Source organism: Chlorocebus sabaeus, chromosome 6 (genome assembly GCF_047675955.1).
Source record: "Chlorocebus sabaeus isolate Y175 chromosome 6, mChlSab1.0.hap1, whole genome shotgun sequence".
NCBI lineage: Eukaryota > Metazoa > Chordata > Mammalia > Primates > Cercopithecidae > Chlorocebus > Chlorocebus sabaeus.
In genome coordinates this window covers 49,473,208-49,494,189 of record NC_132909.1, presented here as the reverse complement: position 1 = coordinate 49,494,189, position 20,982 = coordinate 49,473,208, and the positions used below count along the sequence as shown (strand labels likewise).

The following is a 20,982-nucleotide window of genomic DNA, read 5'->3' as shown; positions in this document are numbered from 1 at the left end:
ACATTAGGGCCAAATCATTGCATGGGCTGCTAACCAAAGGACGAGGGTGGGATGTAAATGTGTGGAAAGTGCTAGAAAGCTACTCTGAGTTAGTGGTTAATAGCAGGGCCAGGGAGGGGAATAAAGTAAGACCTCTCACACCTCACTCCACTTCCTCAGGCGCTGCTGGAGCTGTTATGATGAAAAATTCATGCACGTTTCTAAAAGGAACACCATTCAGGGTGGGGAATTTGATTTACACGGAGGTCACCCTGGGCCAGGATCAGTTCTAAATACTTCATGCGAATCCACCTTACTCCGTCCTCATGCCTCGTGAGGTGGGACTATGCTTTTCTTCATTTTGCACATGTGGAAATAGGGGAACAGAGAGGCCAAGCACCTTGTCGAAGGCTGCACAGCAAGGAAGTGGAAGAATCGGGAGGAACCCAGGCAGGCTGACACCTGAGTCTCTGCTCTTAACCACTCAGTTTGTGTCCCCAGAGGTGGCTTAGCTCTAAGCTTAGAGGCTTCCAGGGCAAACACCCTTTGGACAACAATACTTATAACTGAGCCCTCTGGAAATTCACGCTTCCTGTACCACCACTGGGGACACCCCGTAGCATCTTAATCTGAACCCCTAGACGCTTTCTCTGGTCATCCAGCCCTGTGACATATCCCTTTTTTATGCTCACAATGTTTTTCAGCTCCCAATCCCCACTCCCATTCTCTCCCTGAGTTCCCTAGCCTTCAGGAGGTTCATTTCCTGCTGGAGCTCCTCTCACACCAGCCTTGCAAAGTAAAAACCTAGAACCCATAAAAATTCCCCAGTGAGTTCTGGCCAATTGGGTCTGACCCTTTGTCCAAGCTGTTCGCAGGTGAGGGCCAAGAGAGGGCCTGAGCTCGGATCTGCCGCCTGTTCCCAGAGATGCTACACTCAGATGAGCTTTTCATGCAAATGAGAACACCATGTCCCTTCCCCACATCCTCTTTTCTGTCAATAAATTATCATGATAACAGCAGAAATCGTACGTTGTCTATGATATGAATGACATTCTTGTGCAGTGCGTGACAGGCGCAACTGTTCGTGGGGCTCCTTTTGCTGCCTACTCCCAACTAAAACGGGCCTTTGTTGATCAGGATTACAAGGATGAGTTTTTGCAAATCTCCCTCCACCCACAAGTGGGGAAATTCCTTAACCCATTTATGCTGGAGGTTGCAATTTTTGTGTGTGTGAAAAATCAGACCTTAGTGATGACCTCGAGCAGCAGGATGTAAATAACTCCCACAAAACTAGCATTCCAATAATGGAACACTAGGCATAAATGGCTTGTTAAGGAACATACACTAGAGCCAAGAGGAAAGTTCAGCTTCTCTACGTACAGGAGGAAGCCAGGTATTATTCCCTAGGAAGGCCAACTCCTGGCCTAACCTTAAATGGTAATTTTGGCCCTTAGGGCTGGTGAAGATAAGATCTCCACAGGTCAACAGAGCTGTGTGTGTGTGGAGAAGCCCCAGGGTGCTCTACGGGGTCACAACACTTGTGACATCCTTGTGTTTGATCCTGAATCCTTGGCTCTGCCGCACTCCAGCTGCTGACACGTGACCTGCTTGGGGGCTGCTTACCTGCATAGTAGATGAGGGAAGGTGAACTGTGGTGAGGATAGAGTGGGGTTTAAAACTTGCACACCTAAATATCTATCAGAATTATAAATGCATTTAGGCTGGGTGCGGTGGCTCACACCTGTAATCCTTGCTTTTTGGGAGGCTGAGGCAGGAGGATTACTTGAGGCCAGGAGTCTGAGAGCAGCCTGGGAAACATAGTGAGACCCTATCTCTATAATTTTTTTTTTTTAATTAGCTAGGCATGGTGGTGTGTGCCTGTGGTCCCAGCTACTCAGGAGGCTGGGGTGGGAGGATCACCTGAGCCCAGGAGTTGAAGGCTGCAGTGACCTATGATGGCACCACTGCGCTCCAGTCTAGGTGACAGAGGGAGACCTCGTCTCTAAAAAAACAAAACAAAAATCTTTCCCCAAACTAAAATTATAAATGAATTTAGTCTTTGATCCTGCAGTCCCACTTCTGGCAATGGACACCCTCCAAACCCCCTAGCTATATCTGCAAAAGTATGACGAGGTACATGCAACATTGCTCCTGGCACAGCAGCATCATGTTCGACGTCAGTGGACAGGACGCCAGTCAAGCATTTCTCTTCATGGCAAACAAATAAATTATGGGCAGCTACACAATAGAACGCTATGCAGCTGTGCAAAAGAATAAAGAAGGCCAGGCGTGGTGGCTCACGCCTATAATCCCAGCACTTAGGGAGGCTGAGGCGGGAGAATCGCTTGAGCCCAGGAGTTCCAGACTAGCCTGGGCAACATGGTAGAACCCTGTCTCTACAAAAATGAGCTGGGCATACTAGTGTGCACCCATGAAGAGACCATCCAGGTCCTGCAATGGAAAGATCTCTAGAATGTGTGGTTATGAGAACAAAAAAAACAACACAGAATTGAACAGCATGTATAGAATGCTATTCCTTGGGGTAAGAAAGAGGGGGGAGGATATAGATTTGATTATGTTTATAATTGCATAAATAAACACTGGAAGGATATTCTGAGGAACCAAAGGGGTTGCATACTGGAGGAAGAGGAAATAGAATGCAAGGATACATCTTTTCAGAAACATCCCTCACATTTTTAAGATCTAGGGCAAGAGTACAAAAAAAAGACCACATACTACGGGGAAATATTTAAAAGGTAACTAAATAAAACATGCTTTATGCTTCTACTTTGCAAATATACCTTCCTTTACACTTTGGAAGGTCACGGTGGAATTTAGAATCCGGATATCTGCACTGGGTCAAGGTGTGGGGAGAGCCAGCCCTGTTCCTTTCTCTTCCTAGTCACGGCTAAGTCCTGCCAGAGGGGCTCCACACACGTGTGGGCATTCCAGCTTGTACATCCAAGCTGGCCACATTTGTGCCAACAGCCACCCCTCGGATGTCCTTGGCCCTCAGGTGGGTTACTAACAGATCCATATGAGAATCACATGCAAGTTCATGGAATTTGGGCATGAACAGGAATTCTGGGATCCTGGTAACTCCAAACATGGTCTAGAAAGTGAGGCACAAGCTGTTGGTAGACACGTCCCCTTGGCTTCAGGAACTTCTCATCCCACGGGGAGTGGTATGGCCGGAGGAGGGCCAGGTGAACCTCAGTGCAGGGCCCCCTTGCCTATGTCCAAAGATATTACTCTATCTTTTATCTGTGTTGATTTTGGATCACATAACCTTTCCATATTCAAAAATCTAAAATTTTACCTAAACACTTGCACAATGAAAAATGATGTTGCATCTGGGGGCCCTCCAGACTTCTACACCCTATAGTTAGAGTTCTGCTCGTGAGTCCCTGTAATCTTCCAAAGCCTGAGCCTCAGGCCAGCTTCACGGGGGCTGTGTTATCCTTGGGCTGCCTCCCCCAGCTCAGGGTCCCTCCATTGCAGCCTTGGAGTCTCACTGGTCCCAGGAGGTCACCTCCCTGAGACTCTGGTTGTCCACACACACCATCCCAGTATCACTTACATTGTAGAGGAGATCAGTCCACCCTTCCATGGTTATGCACTGGAAAACAGTTAGCACTGCAAACAGGATGTTGTCGAACTGAGTGATCCCGTTGTTGGGCCCTTCCCAGTAGGGCTGACATTTGGTCCCATTGGGGCAGGTGCGGGCGGGCTCTTCTGTCCCACATGGAGCCGGTGACTCACCCTGAATGTCATCTACAAAATGGAACGGGAGAAAAGTCAGGGGAAGGAGCAGGGAAAACCAGCTCTGAGAAATAGGGACCCAAGTGACTCCACAATGTTGCTGGAACAAATAACTATTGGGACAAATGTGATCAGTCTTCAAAGAAATCAGTGTTTGGCTTTGTGGGTCTATTAATTGTTTTCTATTGATTAATTTCTTCTCTGAGTTTTACTACGCTTCTCTTTCTGTTTTCCATGACTTGTTTTGTTTTGTTTTTGTTTTTGTTTTTGTTTTTTGCTATTCTTTTCCTAAACTTTTGAGATGGAGGGATTAACTGCCTTTAAGGCTATAAATTGCCTTTAAGTGTGGCTTTACCTGCATCTCAAAAATTTGTCATGCATTATCATTATTGTTCAAGTAAAATATTTTCCAACTTCCATTCATATTTCTTTTTTGACCTACAGGTAATTTAGATGTATTTGTTTTTTTAAAAAAACTTATTAGATATATACACCTTATATATATATATACACACACATATATATATGAAGACAGAGCGGGAGAGGGAGGGAGAGAGAGAGAGAAGGAGAGGCAGGGGGAGGGGGAGAGAGAGAGAGAGAGAGAGAGAGAGAGAGAGAGAGAGAATAGTATAGAACAGTATAATGATTCACCATCTATCTACCTATCACCAATTTAGACACTTACCTACTTACTTCTGGCCAGTCTTTTTTCATCTATATCCCCTCCAAACACTTTGCCTTGCCACTAGAACTTTTTTTTTTTTGGAAACGGAGTCTCATTCTGTCATCCAGGCTGGAGTGCAATGGCGCGATCTCGGCTCACTGCAATCTCTGACTTCTAGGTTCAAGGGATTCTCCTGCCTCAGCCTCCCAAGAAGCTGGGATTACAGGTGCCCCCCCGCCCCCGACAACTGGCTAATTTTTATATTTTTAGAAGAGACAGGATTTCACCATGTTGGCCAGGCTGGTCTCAAACTCCTGACCTCAAGTGATCCGCCCACCTCGGCCTCCCAAAGTGCTGGGATTACAGGCATGAGGCACTGCGCCCAGCCTAGAATATTTTTAAAGCAAAGCTCAGACATCATATCATTTCATCTGTAAATGAGAGGCGTGTCTCTTAATCTGCAAACACTTTTAGAGTTCTCTTTTTGTTACTGATTTCCAGCTTCATTGCATTATGGTCAGAAAATATGTTTTGTATTTTTTCAGCTTTTTGACCTCCGTTGAGACAAACGTTATGGTCCATAATACAGTCAGTTTTTGTAAATGTGCCGTGTGCATAGTGCAGCTGGTAAGTGCAGCCTTCTTCCGACATCCATTAGGACAAATTTGTCAAGCGTGTTGTGTTATTCTCCTATAAGCCCTGCTGATTTTTTTCTTCTTGGGATGTACTGGGCTCAGGGAGCTGTTCTGGGGGTGAGGGACACCAGTACACACAGTTCCTACCCTTGCCTAAGGGTAAGGAACAGGAGCTGAGCTTTCTCCCCAAATAGCAGGAGGCAGGCTGTGAAAATGCCACAAGGAGAGAGAAACGTGCCAATAGACACCCCTTTTGCTGGAAACCAAAGACAGCTTCCTGGGGAGGTGGCAGTCGGGCTGAACGCTAAAGGTCAGTCCAAATCTTAAGGTATTGATGAGGTAAGGGAGGTAGGAAAACTCACATCCTGGGAGTGTCCTCATTTTACCAGCGCAGCGGGTCTCAGAGGACCTTATTCTGTGAGTGATGCTCTTGAAGGTTTTCAAAGACGGCCGTGGCATTGTCGGACAAGAAAACAAACAGCTGAGTGTGTATAAACTCAAGCTTCCTACTCAACAAAAATCTCTCTCAATGTATGTGCTATAGACTTTGCAGCACCAATTCTCTGCTCCCTTGACTGAGTACACAGCAGAGGGAAATAAACCGATGCTGAATGAATGAATCTTGTTGGCGTTTCAAGCTGTGGCTAAATAGAAACTCCAAGTCTAGCCTCACCACGGACTTAAGTTGTTGGAAACGCCTTCCTCACTTAGGCTGGACTCGGTACATGAACTATTATTCGATAAATACAGGTTGGAAGGCAACCATCTTTGAAACATAAGGCTCAGGGCAGAGAATAAAATAAATCCATGGGCTCCTATAATAAATGAGAACTATCATTTGGGATGGCACCTGTGCCTGGAATCTTCTCTGTCTCCACCCCATGTCCAAGTCTGGCTCAGTTCCCACCCTCCAATGTAGCGTCTTCGTGTAGCCCAGTTAACACGGCTCCAGCCCCTCCCTCCCTTCTTCCCTCCGTCCCTTCCCTCCCTCCGTCTCTTCCCTCCTTCCTTCCTTTCTCTTTCTCTCTCTCTCTCTTTTTTTTTTTTGAGACAGGGTCTCACTTGTCACCCAGGCTGGAGTGCAGGCACCATCATAGCTTACTGCAGCCTCACAGCCTCCAATTCCTGGGCTCAAGTGATCCTTCTTCCTCAGCCTCCTGAGTAGCTGGGACTACAGGCATGTACCACCACGCATGGCTAATTTTTTAATTTTTTTTTTTTTTTTTGAGATGAAGTTTCACTCTGTTGCCCAAGCTAGAGTGCAGTGGTGTGATCTCAGCTCACTGTAACCTCCACCTCCCAGGTTCCAGTGATTCTCCTGCCTCAGTCTCCCAAGTATCTGGGACTACAGGCACATGCCACCATGCCTGGCTAATATTTTTTTGTAGTTTTAGTAGAGACGGAGTTTCACTATGTTTGCCAGACTGGTCTTGAACTCCTGACCTTGTGATCCACCTGCCTTGGCCTCCCAAAGTGTTGGTATTACAGGTGTGAGCCACAGCACGCGGCCAATTTTTGATTTTTATTTTAGTACAGACAGGGTCTTGCTATGTTGCCTAGGCTGGTCTCAAACTAACGGCCTCAAGGGATACTCCCACCTCAGCCTCTCAAAGTGCTGAGATTACGGGTGTGAGTCACTGCACCTGGCCCCTTTCAGGCATACAATAGCTACTGAATTTTCATATTTAGGGGGACGTGGGTATAATCACACATTAGTCTTCACTGTTAAAAATGGCTGCAAATGAGGGGTCTTGTTTCTTCTAACTATTTTGGAAGCTCTTAGAAAGCAGGAAGACTTCCACTTTATCTTTGCTTCCTTCTAAGCGATTGGCACGGTGCTGGGCGCACAGGAACTGGGCTCCCGACACTGAGGAATGCTACTGAAAACGGGTCTATCTTTAGCAGCTTTGCGATCCCCCTCAACCCCCCAACCACCGACATGAAACACTCTGAGCGTTGCTTCTAGAAAAACAACCGTCCAGAGTGTCTGAGGAATTCGGTTATAAATACATTTTAAAATTAACCCACTGCCTGGGTGTCTGTATATATCTGTCTCTTACTCACACGTCTTATATTTTTAATCGTGAGCTAGCTTTTCAGTCTTTCTCCTAAATCGAGGCTTCCTCCCCTCTGGTGGCACCACCCACATCTGTCCCCTCAGAACCCCACTCGGACCCGAGTCAAGCCTGTGGCCTCTTCTCCTTTAACTAGTCTAGGGTAGAAAAAATAAAATAAAAGCTCAAAGAAACCTAGGATCCAGGAGTCCTGGTTTCTCTGCTTAAGGTTGATTTTTCCAAGAGGCCCTACCCCGTATTCATATTTTTTCTCTCTCTCTCTGTCTCTCTCTCTCTCTCTCTCTCTCTCTCTTGCATTTCCGCCTGGGTGACGAGGCCAGGAGCAGAAATAGCTCTGCCTCAATTAACACCTTCTTCATCGGGGAAAGAAATAATTAGGACATTCCATATTGAGCAAACTTCACAAGCCCAGGAGAGAAGAAAACAGGAGGAGCAAGAGAAAAAGATAAAAAAAAAAAACAAAACCCACAAAAAACCAAAACCTCCAACCACTGGAAATAAACCTTTCCCAGTGGGTTTTCCCTCCCCCTGGGGAGGAGTGGGGAAGGAGGGCTCAGGGGCTGCCTCTGCAAATCCACTTGGGGGTCACTGGATGGAGAAGGTGGGTGGAAATCGACTCCCAGACAGAATCTTCTGTGGCTGCCTTTCCCAAATAAGGGGCCTGAGACCTCTTTCTGTGCCCACCTCGGTTCCCCTTGGGGCTTCTTAATTCATTCTATCCACTCTTTCCATTCTCAGCTCCCTTGACCCAAATCATCAGAACCAGCCTTGCCATTCAGTCTGTCTGCACCCAGACGGCCAGTGGTCTAAATATTGAAATACTGAAGGCATCCCTTCCTACTTGGTTCCATTTCATTCTGGAGCTTTACAGAGCAAGCAGCTAGAGTCTGGACAGGCAAAGATTTAACTGAAAACATATCCAAGGGCTATTTGGTTCCTGAGTGTGGATGGTGGTGGACACACTGCTTCCACACTGCTGGTTCAGAGCTGAGCCCTGGGAGTGTGTCTTTGGGCTGCCTGGCTTTTCCCCTGCTCACCCCACCCCTGGACCCAGCCATTGAAGGGTTAATGTGGGCATAGTCAGGGAGGGGCAGGACGCTGCTGAGTGCTAGGTTCTGACTGGTTGGTGCCAGGACTCCCAACTGGGATATCTCTGATACATCCTGGGGGTTGGGGGAGACCAGGAGGACTCATCTAGTACTCTCACCTTCTGTAAGGTACCACTCACAATGCATTTAGGCAATAACCCTTTTCTGGCCCAACTCTCCCCACTTCTTGCTTGCTTTAGAAGTCAGGACTGGCAGAGGTCTGAAAGCACCCAGAATACCTGTTCCACTCAGTCAGATGTGCCAGGCATTAATTCCCACTCTAGGAACAGTCCTCACCAATGTCAGAAAGAAGCCGGTGTATAAATACCCCAGCTCCCTTGCCCCTTGGCTGGAACGGCTCTGAGGTGTGTGTTCTTTATTTATTTATTTATTTATTTATATATTTATGATGGAGTCTCGCTCTTTTGCCAGGCTAGAGTGCAGTAGTGTGATCTTGGCTCACTGCAACCTCTGCCTCCTGGCTTCAAGCGATTCTCCTGCCTCAGCCTCCCGAGTGACTGGGACTATAGGTGCCCGCCACCACACCTAGCTAATTTTTATATTTTTAGTAGAGCTGGGGTTTCACCATGTTGGCCAGGATGGTCTCCGACTCCTGACCTCAGATGATCTGCCCGCCTCGGCCTCCCGAAGTGCTGGGATTACAGGCGTGAGCCACCGCACCCAGCTGAGTTGTGTGTTCTTTGCTGTCTCCCAGAGGTGCCTAGGGGAATCCAGTCCCAGTTGTAACTGATAACCCACTTGATAGCACACCCTGTAACAGATCCTTTCCTTTCTCTGTCTCACTTCCTCATTCTCCTGATGGTGCTTCCTGGGATCATTCCCAGATAAACTCTTTCTCTGCTGGGTCACCTTCTATGGAACCCCAACCCTTTCAACAGCGAAGATCTCAGAGGCTATTGAACCTGCTGCCTCTCCTGCAGCGCTCTCTGAAGAAGACGATCCTCCCAGCTGCCAGGAGAAAGAAGCACACCCCTGCCCAACCCTCCCAAGAGCTTGTCCCTGAAGGAGAAAACTGGAAAGACGCATCATGCTCCGTGGACCTACCTGTCCCCTCTTCAAAGCAGGTGGTATGAAATTTTCCCATATAAAATTCTAACCCTATGATTGCAAAAATAAGGATTGCAAAAAATAGGAGGAGGCCGATCTGCAGCAAAGGGATCATCGCCTTCATGATCGACTTCAGGACGACTTGTAAACCTGGGGGGACACAGAGAGAGGTCCCATAAGCCCACGAGCAAGCACCCCCAAACCCCGACACCAAGACGCCAAGGTCTTTCCCAAACAAAGCAGGTGTGTTCCCGAGGGAACCTCAAGCACACAGGAGCCTGGGGATTGGGCAATGGTAAAGGAAGCACCACACGGAGGCTGGTCCTTATCATGGGAACAACCCTTCCTAGGTTTTTTTTTTTCTTTCATTGAGACAGGGTCTTGCTCTGCTGCCCAGGCTGGAGTGCAGTGGCCCAATCATAGACTCCCTGCAGCCTTAACTTCCTGGGCTCAGGAGATCCTCCTGCCTCAGTCCCCGGAATAGCTAGGACTACAGGTGTGCATCACCATGCCTGGCTAAGTTTTACAACTTGTTTGTAGAGATAGGGTCTTGCTATGTTGCCCAGGCTGGCCTGAAACCCTGGCCTCCGAGCACTCAAACCCCTCTGCCTCCTAAAGTGCTAGGATTATAGGTGTGAGCCACCATACCTGGCCCCTATTATTATTATTTTTCACTTTTTGTATTTTTATTTTTTTTGAGATGGAGTCTCATTCTGTCGCCCAGGCTGGAGTGCAGTGGCGCCATCTCGGCTCACTGCAAGCTCCGCCTCCCAGGTTCATGCCATTCTCCTGCCTCAGCCTCCCAAGTAACTGGGACTACAGGTGCCTGCCACCACGCCCGGCTAATTTTTCGTATTTTTAGTGGAGACAGGATTTCACCATGTTAAGTAGGATAGTCTCGATCTCCTGACCTCGTGATCTGCCTGCCTCGGTCTCCCAAAGTGCTGGGATTACAGGCGTGAGCCACCGCGCCCGGCCTTATTATTTTTGAAAAAGCACTTTTAACTTTAAAGTATTTATTCATGTATTTTAATTAGCCAGGCATGATGGTGTATGCCTGTAGTCCTAGCTACTCTGGAGACTGAGGCAGGAGGATCACTTGAGCCCGGGAGGTTAAGGCTGCAGGGAGCTATGACTGTGCCACTGCACTCCAGCCTGGGCAGCAGAGCAAGACGCTGTCTCAAAGAAACATACATATGTATTTTATAGAGACAGGGTCTCACTATGTTATACAGGCAGGTCTCGAACTCCTGACCTCAAGCGATATTCCTGCCTCTGCCTCCCAAAGTTCTGGGATTACAGGCGCGAGCCACCGAGCCCAGCCAACTGTAAAGTATTTAATAAAAGTAATTGACATGCTGTTCCATTTGATGATCTTTTGGGCAAGAAAGGGGTGGGAATACATTACTTTCGGAGCTGTATTCCTGGGTGCTGGGCAACTTGCACCCAGAAGAGGGAGCCATTTTCTTATTTTTTTTTTTTTTGCTGCCAACAGGGGGCGTCTTTTCCTAATTCATAAAAGGGCGCCCATATAGGCTGGTTGCTGCTCTGGGTAGGGAAAGTGGTTGGCGGTCTCAATTTCAACCCCAAGGAACCAGACTCAACACTATTTCACTGGCTTCTAGCGACAAACCCCTAAGGTGGCCATATATGTAAAGTCACTCCCATTTTACAGAAGTGGAAAGCAAGGCTGACGGAGATGCTATGATTCACCCAAGAGAATGCATGAGAAATGGCAGAACTAGGCAGGGTGCGGCGACTCATGCCTGTAATCTCAGTACTTTGGGAAGCCGAGGCCAGCAGATCACCTGAGTTCAGGAGTTCAAGACCAGCCTGGCTAACATGGTGAAACCCCATCTCTACTAAAAATACAAAAAAGTATCTGGGCACGGTGGCCAGCGCCTGTAATCCCAGCTACTTGGGAGGCTAAGGCAGGAGAATCGCTTGAACCTGGGAGGCAGAGGTAGAAGTAGCCAAGATTGTGCCACTGCACTCCAGCCTGAGTCACAGAGTGAGACTGTCTCAAAAAAAAAAAAAAAAAAAAAGGGCCGGGTGCGGTGGCTCACGCCTGTCATCCCAGCACTTTGGGAGGCCAAGGCAGGCGGATCACAGGGTCAGGAGATCGAGACCATCCTGGCTAACATGGTGAAACCCTGTCTCTACTAAAAAAATACAAAAATTAGCCGGGCGTGGTGGCGGGCGCCTGTAGTCCCAGCTACACGGGAGGCTGAGGCAGGAGAATGGCATGAACCTGGAAGGTGGAGCTTGCAGTGAGTGGAGATCGCGCCACTGCACTCCAGCCTGGGCAACAGAGCGAGACTCTGTCTCAAAAAAAAAAAAAAAAAAAGCAGAACTAGGATTTGAACCCAGGTCCATCTGATGCGAGGCCCCATGTTCGCCCATGTGCTGATGTTGCTTTCTCTGTTCTGAGCAACCCAATTCAGAAAGATGGTGGTGAATAAGAAGGCAGGGGGCCAGGGGCAGTGGCTCATGCCTGCAATCCCAGCACTTTGGGAGGCTGAGGCGGGTGGACCATGAGGTCAGGAGATCGAGACCATCCTGGCTAATACAGTGAAATCCCATCTCTACTAAAAATACAAAAAAATTAGTCAGGCGTGGTGGCGGGCGCCTGTAGTCCCGGCTACTTGGGAGGTTGAGGCAGGAGAATGGCGTGAACCAGGGAGGTGGAGCTTGCACTGAGCCAAGATGGTGCCACTGCACTCCAGCCCCGGCAACAGTGCAAGACTCTGTCTCAAAAAAAAAAAAAAAAAAAGAAGGCAGGGAACAGTCCCCGAAGGGACACAGTGGAACAGAAGACACACCCAAGTGGGCATCTGAAGACCTGAATCTGGGGGTATTGCCATCAATCAGGCACCCCATGCAAGCTCTCATTCTACCAAGCTCAGCCTCCAGTAGCCTCTCATCTAACAAATGGTTCATTCATGGTGGTTGAATGACTCTGGGCTTCAAATCCTTTTGGGAGAGGAAGGGGTTAATACTGAAATTCCCATCCTACACTAAAAGTTCCACTGTTGTAAGACTCGGAGAATGTTCATAATAATAATAGCCGGCCAGGAGTGGTGGCTCACACCTGTAATCCCAGCACTTTGGGAGGCTGAGGCAATTGGATCACTTGAGCCCTGGGGTTTGAGACCAGCCTGAGCAGCATGGCGAAAGCCTGTCTCTACGAAATACAAAAAAAATTAACTGGGCATGGTGCTGTGTGCCTGGAGTCCCAGCTATTTGGGAGGCTAAGATGGTAGGATTGCTTGAGCCTGGGGAGGCTGAGGCTGTACTGAGCTGTGATTTGCACCACTGCACTCCAGCCTGCCGACAGAGCAAGAGTCTTAGTTAGTATTTCTTTGCCCATCATTGGCTTTTTTTTTTGAGATGGGCTTGCTCTATCACCCAGGTTGGAATACAGTGGGATGATCACGTCTCACTGCAGCCTTGATCTCCTGGGCACATGCGAGCCTCCTGCCTCAGCCTCCCGAGTAGGTGGGACTACAGGCACACTTCACCATGCCCGGCTCCACTACCATTTTTTTTTTTTTTTTTTGAGGCTATTAATGCAGGTCTGAACGATGTCAACATCCTATGTCCGTAACCACTGTGCTATCTATTAGGAAAGTCTATGGTCAAAATGAAGGTTCAAACATATAGATTGGACCTTTGCTTCTTGAATGGAGAAACTTCCCATGGCTCTTGACGGGTGGAGACCATAGTAAGAGAGGGAAACTTTCAGGAAAGCTTGAGGGGCCATGCCACTCCAAGGGCTTAAAAATGCAATGTGGGTGCTAACAGACGCAGTGTGGTGCAGAGGTTAAGGTGCTGGATACTCTTGGTGTCTGGCCAAGATCCCATTTTCTTTCTGGTGTACCCGCCCTCCAGCTGCTATGGATGTCGGTTGTCAATGCCTCCCAGCTGCCCCTCTTCTTAGTAGAATTGCCCTTGGTGATCAAAAGCTATCTCACCAGGGAGCTACTGCATCTCTGCCTCCCATCCGCAGTGACTGACCATAGAAGTACAAAAGGCCAGCATCCTTGTCACACACGTTGGAGGACAACTCTCGTGTCACACACATTCCAGCTGAAATTGCATCCCTGCTCTATCCATTTCCCTGCCCCACCCTGCTGACCTCGTGCTGTTTTTCCCGAGAGCCGTGCCCGGATAAAGCGGGTGCGTCTGAACACCCACCTAAGTATCCGCTTCAAGGGAACTTGATATAGTCATCCACTTACTAGTGAATTCCAAACCTCAGCTTCTCCATCTGTAAATGGGGACTGGAATAGTATCTCCCTCACAGGATTAAATGAGAGAGTTCATACACAGTGAAGTACCTGGTAAGTCACAGGTGGTCATTAAACGGAGACTCTTGTTATTATTGCTATTATAATATACATACATATATGTGTGTGTGTGTGTGTGTGTGTGTGTATATATATATATATTTTTTTTTTTTTGAGACAGGATCTCTCACTTTGTTGCCCAGGCTGAGTGCAGTGGCACCGTCACAGCTCATTGCAGCTTCAAACTCCCAGGCTCAAGCGATCCTCCCATCTCAGTCTCTCTCCTGTAGCTGAGGCTACTGGTACACACCACCATACCTGGCTAGTTTTTGTATTTTTTTTTTTTTTTTTTTTTTGAGACGGAGTCTTGCTCTGTAGCCCGGGCTGGAGTGCAGTGGCCGGATCTCAGCTCACTGCAAGCTCCGCCTCCCGGGTTCACGCCATTCTCCTGCCTCAGCCTCCCGAGTAGCTGGGACTACAGGCGCCCACCACCTCGCCCGGCTATTTTTTTGTATTTTTTAGTAGAGACGGGGTTTCACCGTGTTAGCCAGGATGGACTCGATCTCCTGACCTCGTGATCCGCCCATCTCGGCCTCCCAAAGTGCTGGGATTACAGGCTTGAGCCACCGCGCCCGGCCCGTTTTTGTATTTTTTTAAGAGACAGCGTCTTGCTTTGTTGCCCAGGCTGGTCTTGAACTCCTGGCCTCAGGCAATCGTCCCACCTTGGCCTCCCAAAGTGCTGGGATTACAGGTGTGAGCCACTGCACCTGGCTCTTTGGACTATTAGATTTGGGATGGCCCTTCATTTAATATGATGCAGGCATCTGCTGGGATCTTGCAGAGACCTTGGATAGAAGTGTCTTCTTTCTATGAAAAGACCCTGCTGGTGATCCTCTGGGAAATCTTACTCTTCAAACCTGGGATGCAATGAGCCTGAAGAACGAAGCCAATAAAATGTAAAATAGTGATAATAAGAGAGACTACCTCACAGGTTTCCTGGGAGGATACGTGACTTTAAGAAAATGGAAATACTTAGAATAATGTCTGGCACATAGTAAGGGCTTTTCTTTTCTTTTCTTTTCTTTTTTTTTTTTTTGAGATGGAGTTTCACTGTTTCATCCAGGCTGGAGTGCAGTGGCGTGATCTCAGCTCACTGCAACCTCCACCCTCCAGGTTCAAATGATTCTCCTGCCTCAGCCTCCCAAGTAGCTGGGATTATAGGTGCCCACCACCACACCCGGCTAATTTTTGTATTTTTAGTAAAGACGGGGTTTCGCCATTTTGACCAGGCAGGTCTCGAACTCCTGACCTCAGGTGATCCGCCCACCCGCCTTGGCCTCCCAAAGTGTTAGGATTACAGGCGTGAGCCACTGCACCCAGCCTATACATTGTTTGTTTGTTTTCAAACTTTTTGTTGTATGGTTTTTTGAGACAAGGTCTCACTCTGTTGCCCAGGCTGGAGTGCAGTGGTGCTGTCACAGCTTACTGCAGCCTTGACCTCCTGGGCTCAAGTGATCCTCTTGCCTCCACCTTTTAAGTAGCTGGGACTGCGGGTGTGCACCACCATGCCTGCTTTTTTTTTTTTTTTTTTTTTTCCTGTAGAGACGAGGTTTTGCCATGTTGCCCAGGCTGCTCTTAAACTCCTGAGCTCAAGCTATCTGCCCACTTCAGTCTCCCAAAGTGCTGGGATTTCAGGTGTGAGCCACTGTGCCCAGCCAACCTGGCTAATTAAAAAAAAAAAAAAAAATGTAGATATAGGGAGTCTCACAATGTTCCCCAGGCTGGTCTTGAACTTGTGGCCTCAAGCGATCCTCCCAAAGTGCTGGGATTACAGGCGTGAACCACCATGCCCGGCTAAATTATTATTATTAACCAAGACAAGAAGATAGAAAAAGGACAGCCCTGTTTTATTTTTGCTTTTTACATTTTTTTCGGCTCAACCTATACTTAATCTTGACCCTGCATATGGCAGCCACCCCTAAAGGGGGAGGAGATGCATCTGTGAAGCATGAGAAACAGCAAGGAGTGGGTATGAATTTTAGGGCTCGTTAAGTGTCCACTGTAAGAACTCAGGTGAGTAATTTAACCTCCTTGAGCCTCAACTTTCTTATCTGTAAAATGGGTGTTCGCTAGATGACTGTGAGGATGAAATAAGGTAATGCATGTAAAGTCCTCCTGCGGTGCCCTGTATACAGCAGGCACTCAGTAAATGGGAATGGTCATTGCCCAGGCTTGGAGTCACACCTGCTCCTAGTTCTGCCACTTCTCAGCCACAAAACCCTTCTCCAATTTTTCCGCCACTCTGAGCCTCAGTTTCCCCCTCCATAAAATAGAGACATCAGTCCTATCGACTTCATAGGGCTGTGAGCATTGAATGAGATCACATGTGGTGCTTAGCATGGCTCCTGATAGACAGTAGGTGCTCAATAAATGGGTGTGGCTCCTAGCTTGCTTTCAGGAGCTCATGGGGAGCTACAGTCACGTTCCTCGGGGTCCCCTTCAGGGAGTCCCAAAGAGGAGACTGCCCTCACACAGGCTGGTGGTGGGATGTGGCCTCCTGAGATGCTCTGCACAGGGGGGCTCCTGGGGCCCCTGAGCAAACCCCTTGTCCGGGTCGGAAACTCACGCACTTGGGATTCCAGACACCAGCTTGAGCGGCCGCAGCACTCGAACTGCCCTCAGCGTCCGTAGGTCAAACTCCGTCCCAACTGTCGCCAAGATGCTGAAAGAAAGAAGCCAGAATGGAGAACAGAGGGTGGGTTTCGGGGGTCAGACAGCAGGGCGGGGGTGCTTGGGATTCCAAGTCGTCTTGTATTGGCTGGGTGACCACAGGCAGGCGACTCGACACCACTGGCCCCAGTTTTGTCACCTGTAAAATGGTCTTAACAGTACCTGCCTCATGGGATAAAAGGTGATTTACGAAGACCCCCAACAGATGGTTCATGTTCCACAAATGTTGCAGTGAGAGAAATGGAAACTTCCCGATGGCTCATGGTTAGGGTGACATTCAGGATATTTCACAACCTACAATGACAATAGGTTATGGGGTGGCCTGGGGCCCTGGGGGAATGGCAGACCTTTCGGGGTTTGCGGCTCTTTATTTTATTTATTTTTTTGAGACAGAGTCTCGCTCTGTCGCCCAGGCTGGAGTGCAATGGCGCGATCTCAGCTCACTGCAACCTCTGCCCCCGGGTTCAAGGGATTCTTCCGCCTCAGCCTCCCGAGTAGCTGGGATTACTAGGCACCTGCCATCATGCCCGGGTACTTTTTCTTGCATTTTTGTAGAAACGGGGTTTCATCATGTTGGCCAGGCTGGTCGTGAACTCCTGACCTCAAGTGATCCACCCGCCTCAGCCTCCCAAGGTGCTGGGATTATAGGCGTGTGCCTGGCCTGGTTTGTGGCTCTTTAACAAATGGCAGGAAAGCAGTTCAGTGTTAAGAGCCCAGCCTGCATGGATTCAAATCCCAGCTCTGCCACTTTCCAGTTGGGTTACCTTGGGCAAAGAATGTCCCTGCTCTGTGCCTCAGTTTCCCCCTTTTGTATACCCTAGATAACAATAGTATCAATACCTCTAAGGGCTGTGAGGATTCAGTAAGTTGATAAAAAGTCGTCAGCACAATGCCAGGCACACAGGTGGTATGCTAAGCTATTCAGAAATAAATAAGAAAACAAAAAAATGGGTGTGATCACCTGTGTGGACCAGCCGGCATCAGCCGGCTAGAAGGCAGCTACGGACCCCAAGCCTCTGGTCAAAAAGAGTCCCTTTTGTAAATGCAAGTGAGTAAGGATGATAGTGGTAGGTGGGATGAGGCTTCTGTAGAAACCCTCCGGGCAAGACCCTGTCATGAGACCTCATTTGTAAAAGTATTGCTGTTGAAACACAGGGTCCCTCCTGGCCCTGTTTCCTGAACATGTCCATTTCAGAGCTAAGTGATGTACAGTGCATGGTCAAGGCACAATACAATAAAAGAGATTGTCATCAGAACTTCATATAATGGACAAGAAACGCCGAATACCAGAGGGTCTGTGGTTAATGGAAGGTTGGCAAATAACTTGGGGATTTTTCAGTTTATTTTTATTTTAGACATGGGGTCTTGCTCTGATGCCCAGGCTGGAATGCAGTGGTACAATCATAGCTCGATACAGCCTTGAACTCCTGGGCTCAAGCAATCCTCCTATCTTAGCCTACTGAGTATCTGGGATTACAGGCGGGAACCACCACACCTGGCTTGATTTTTCAGTTTTATACAGGGGCTTGGGTCTTAACACTTCAGTCTGTGGCCAACTGGTATCTGTACCTCTTGCCTCAGGGCTTTCTCCAAAGCTGAAGCAGGCCCAGGGAATGAACTTTAAGGGAGCAGCCCTCAACCAAAGATTGCTGGGAGTTGGTGGATCAATACCCCAGCTCCCTCCCCCTCATTCTAGATCACTTAAGATGTAAGTTCCACATGGGCTCCCAGTGGGACTGAGCTCAAATGCCCACGGGACAACTCATCCTTCATTGCCCCACCTCCCCTCTTCCTCTCCAACCCTTTCTGGGATCACCTCTCAGATGAACTACTTGCACAAGGATTGCCCTAAATTCTTGTTTCAGGGTCTATTCTGGGTCATCCTAAACTAACACAAAGCCTGTGCTCAACTTTTTTTTCTCAAGATTACTCCTAGAGGAGAGATGGGCATATTAGGTTGGACTGACCTACTTTTCCACCATCCACAAGTGGGCGTCTGAGCACATCCTACATGCTGGGTAGAGTGACACATGAGACTATCCCTGCCCCACGGAGCTGATGCAGAAGAGAAGCGCTTAAGAAAAACATGCACACAATGAATGAATCTGTTGCAGGTGTGATGCCTTCTCAGCTAAGAAGACAATGGCTTTGAGGGGCACACAGCAGGTTGTGTTAACTAGTCCGGGGCCTGGGGATACCCCCTACTTCAAGTCAAATTCCCAGAGATGAGGAGAAATCTGGCCAGTGGGGAAAGAACTTTCCAGGCTGAGACAGTGGCCATGACAGACAGCTTGGGACTGGAGGCTTGGAAAATTCAAGAAATGACATGGTGTCACCACTGGGATTTGGATGGTGAGGTTCAAGCAGCAAGCCATGAAGCTAGAGTAGGCAGGGGTCATGACATACAACTTTACAAAAAATGAATTTATTTGTTTTTATTTTTAGAGACAGGGACTTATTGTCACCCAGGCTTGAGTACAGTGGTGCAGTAACAGCTCACTGCAGCCTCAATCTCCTGGGCTCAAGCGATCCTCCCACCTCTGCCTCCTAAGCAGCTGGGACTACAGGTGTACACCACCACATTCAGAAAATTTTAAAAAATTTTTTGTAGAGATGGGGTCTTGCTATATTGCCCAGGCTGGTCTTAAACTCCTGGCCTCAAGTGATCCTCTCACCTCGGCCTCCCAAAGTGCTGGGATTATAGGTATGAGCTACTGCACCTGGCCCATTCAACTTTTAATTTGATTTACTTTATTTTTCTCTTCTCCTACCAGCTTTCTGATACTAACTTGGGTTCCTCAAATTCTGACTTAGAGATCATTATTCTCTTCTTGCACCTTGTTTTCTTCTGTGCTGGCAGATAAAAGCTGTCAGATGTTCACAGCAAAGAACAGGCAGTGGCTAAGTCCTTACTTTTTCACTTCACAAACATTAACTGAGCACTAATAACAAGCCAGGCCCTGTCTCTGGGCGGAGACTGAGAGTAAACCCAATAAATACAAGCAGGCTTTGTTTTGTTTTGTTTTAGAGATGGAGTCTCCCTGTGTTGCCCAGGCTGGCCTCCAACTCCTGGACTCAAGGGATCCTCTTGCCTTGGCCTCCCAAAGTGTTGGGATTATGGGCATGAGCCACCACACCGGCCGAGGCAGACTTCATTTCACGGTACTTTGCTTTACTGCAATTTGCAGATATTGTGTTTCTTACAAATTGAAGATTTGTGGCAACCCTGCATCAAGGAAGTCTATCAGGGCATTTTTTTCCCTAACAGTGTGTGCTCACTCGCGTCTCTGCGTCACACTCTGGTAATTCTTACGGTATTTCAAACTTTTACATAATTATTACATCTGTTATGGTGATCTGTGATCAGTGATCTTTGATGTGACTATTGGAATTGTTTGGGGGTGCCACGAACCACATCCATAGAAGATGGCAAACTTGATCGATAAATGTTGGGTGTGTTCTGACTGTTCTGCCAACTGGTTATTCCCCCATCTCTCCTGCTTTCCTTGGGCCTTCCTATTCCCTGAGACATAACAATATGGAAATTAGGTCAGTGTATAACCGTACAATGGCCTTTAAGTGCTCAAGTGAAAGGAAGAGTCTCACGCCTCTCACTGTAAATTAAAAGTTAGAAATGATTAAACACAGTGAGGAAGGCATGTCAAAAGCTGAGACGGGGCCAGGGATGGTGGCTTATGCCTGTAATCCCAGCACTTTGGGAGGCTGAGGTGAGAGGACGGCTTGAGCCTAGGAGTTTGAGACCAGCCTGGGCAAAATAGGGAGACTTCATCTCTACAGAAAATTTAAAAATTAGCTGGGTGTAGTGGTACACACCTGTGGTCTCAGTTATTTAGGAGGCTAAGGTGGGAGGATCACTCGGTCCTAGGAAGTTGAGGCTGCAGTGAGTGGTGATCGCACCACTGCACTCCAGCCTGGGCAACAGAGTGAGACCCTGTCTCAAAAAAAAAAAAAAAAAAAAAAAAGGCCATAAGCTAGAGGTTAGCCAAGTTGTGAATGCAAAGGAAAAGTTACTGAAGGAAATTAAAAGGGCTACTCCAGTAAACACATCAATGATAAGAAAGTGAGACAGGCTTGTTGGTGACATGGAGAAAGTTTTAATGGTCTAGGTAGAAGATCAAACCAGCCACAATATTCCCTTAAGCCAAAGCCTAATCCACAGCAAGCCCCTAACTCTCTTCAATTCTGTGAAGACTGAGAGAGGTGGGGAAGCTTCAGAAGAAAAATCTGAAGCTAGAAGGTCTTGGTTCATGAGGTTTAAGGAAAGAAGCTGTCCCCATAATCTAAAAGTGCAAGGTGAAGTGGCAAGTGCTGATGGAGAAGTTGCAGTAAGTTATCCAGAAGATCTAGCTGAGATTATTAATGAAGCTGGTGACACTAAACAACAGATTTTTAATGTAGACAAAATGCCCTATTGGAAAAAGATGCCATCTAGGACTTTCATAGCTAGAGAGGAGAAGTCAATGCCTGGCTTCAAAGCTTCAAAGGACAGGCTGACTCTCTTGTTAGCGGTTAGCACTCCTGGTGACTTTAAGTTGAACCCAATGCTCATTTACCATTCCAAAAGTCCTAGGGTCTTAAGAATTATGCTAAATCTACTTTGCCTGTGCTCTATAAATGGAACAATGAAGACTGAATGACAGCCCGTCTGTTTATAGTGTGGATGACTGATAT

General features: G+C 47.8%; 1 protein-coding gene across 10 annotated transcripts in view; it reads right to left on the bottom strand.

Moving 5' to 3' along the window:
* Positions 1–20,982, bottom strand: part of CACNA1A (calcium voltage-gated channel subunit alpha1 A) — a 429,355-nt gene that overhangs the window by 157,211 nt on the left and 251,162 nt on the right. For all 10 annotated transcript variants that reach the window (XM_073016887.1, XM_073016883.1, XM_073016879.1 and 7 more), the window contains 3 exons: positions 16,191–16,282; positions 9,269–9,421; positions 3,560–3,753 (listed from right to left, as the gene is read on the bottom strand). In XM_073016887.1, coding sequence (XP_072872988.1) covers positions 3,560–3,753; positions 9,269–9,421; positions 16,191–16,282 — 439 coding nt within the window. The remainder of the gene's footprint in view (positions 1–3,559; positions 3,754–9,268; positions 9,422–16,190; positions 16,283–20,982) is intronic.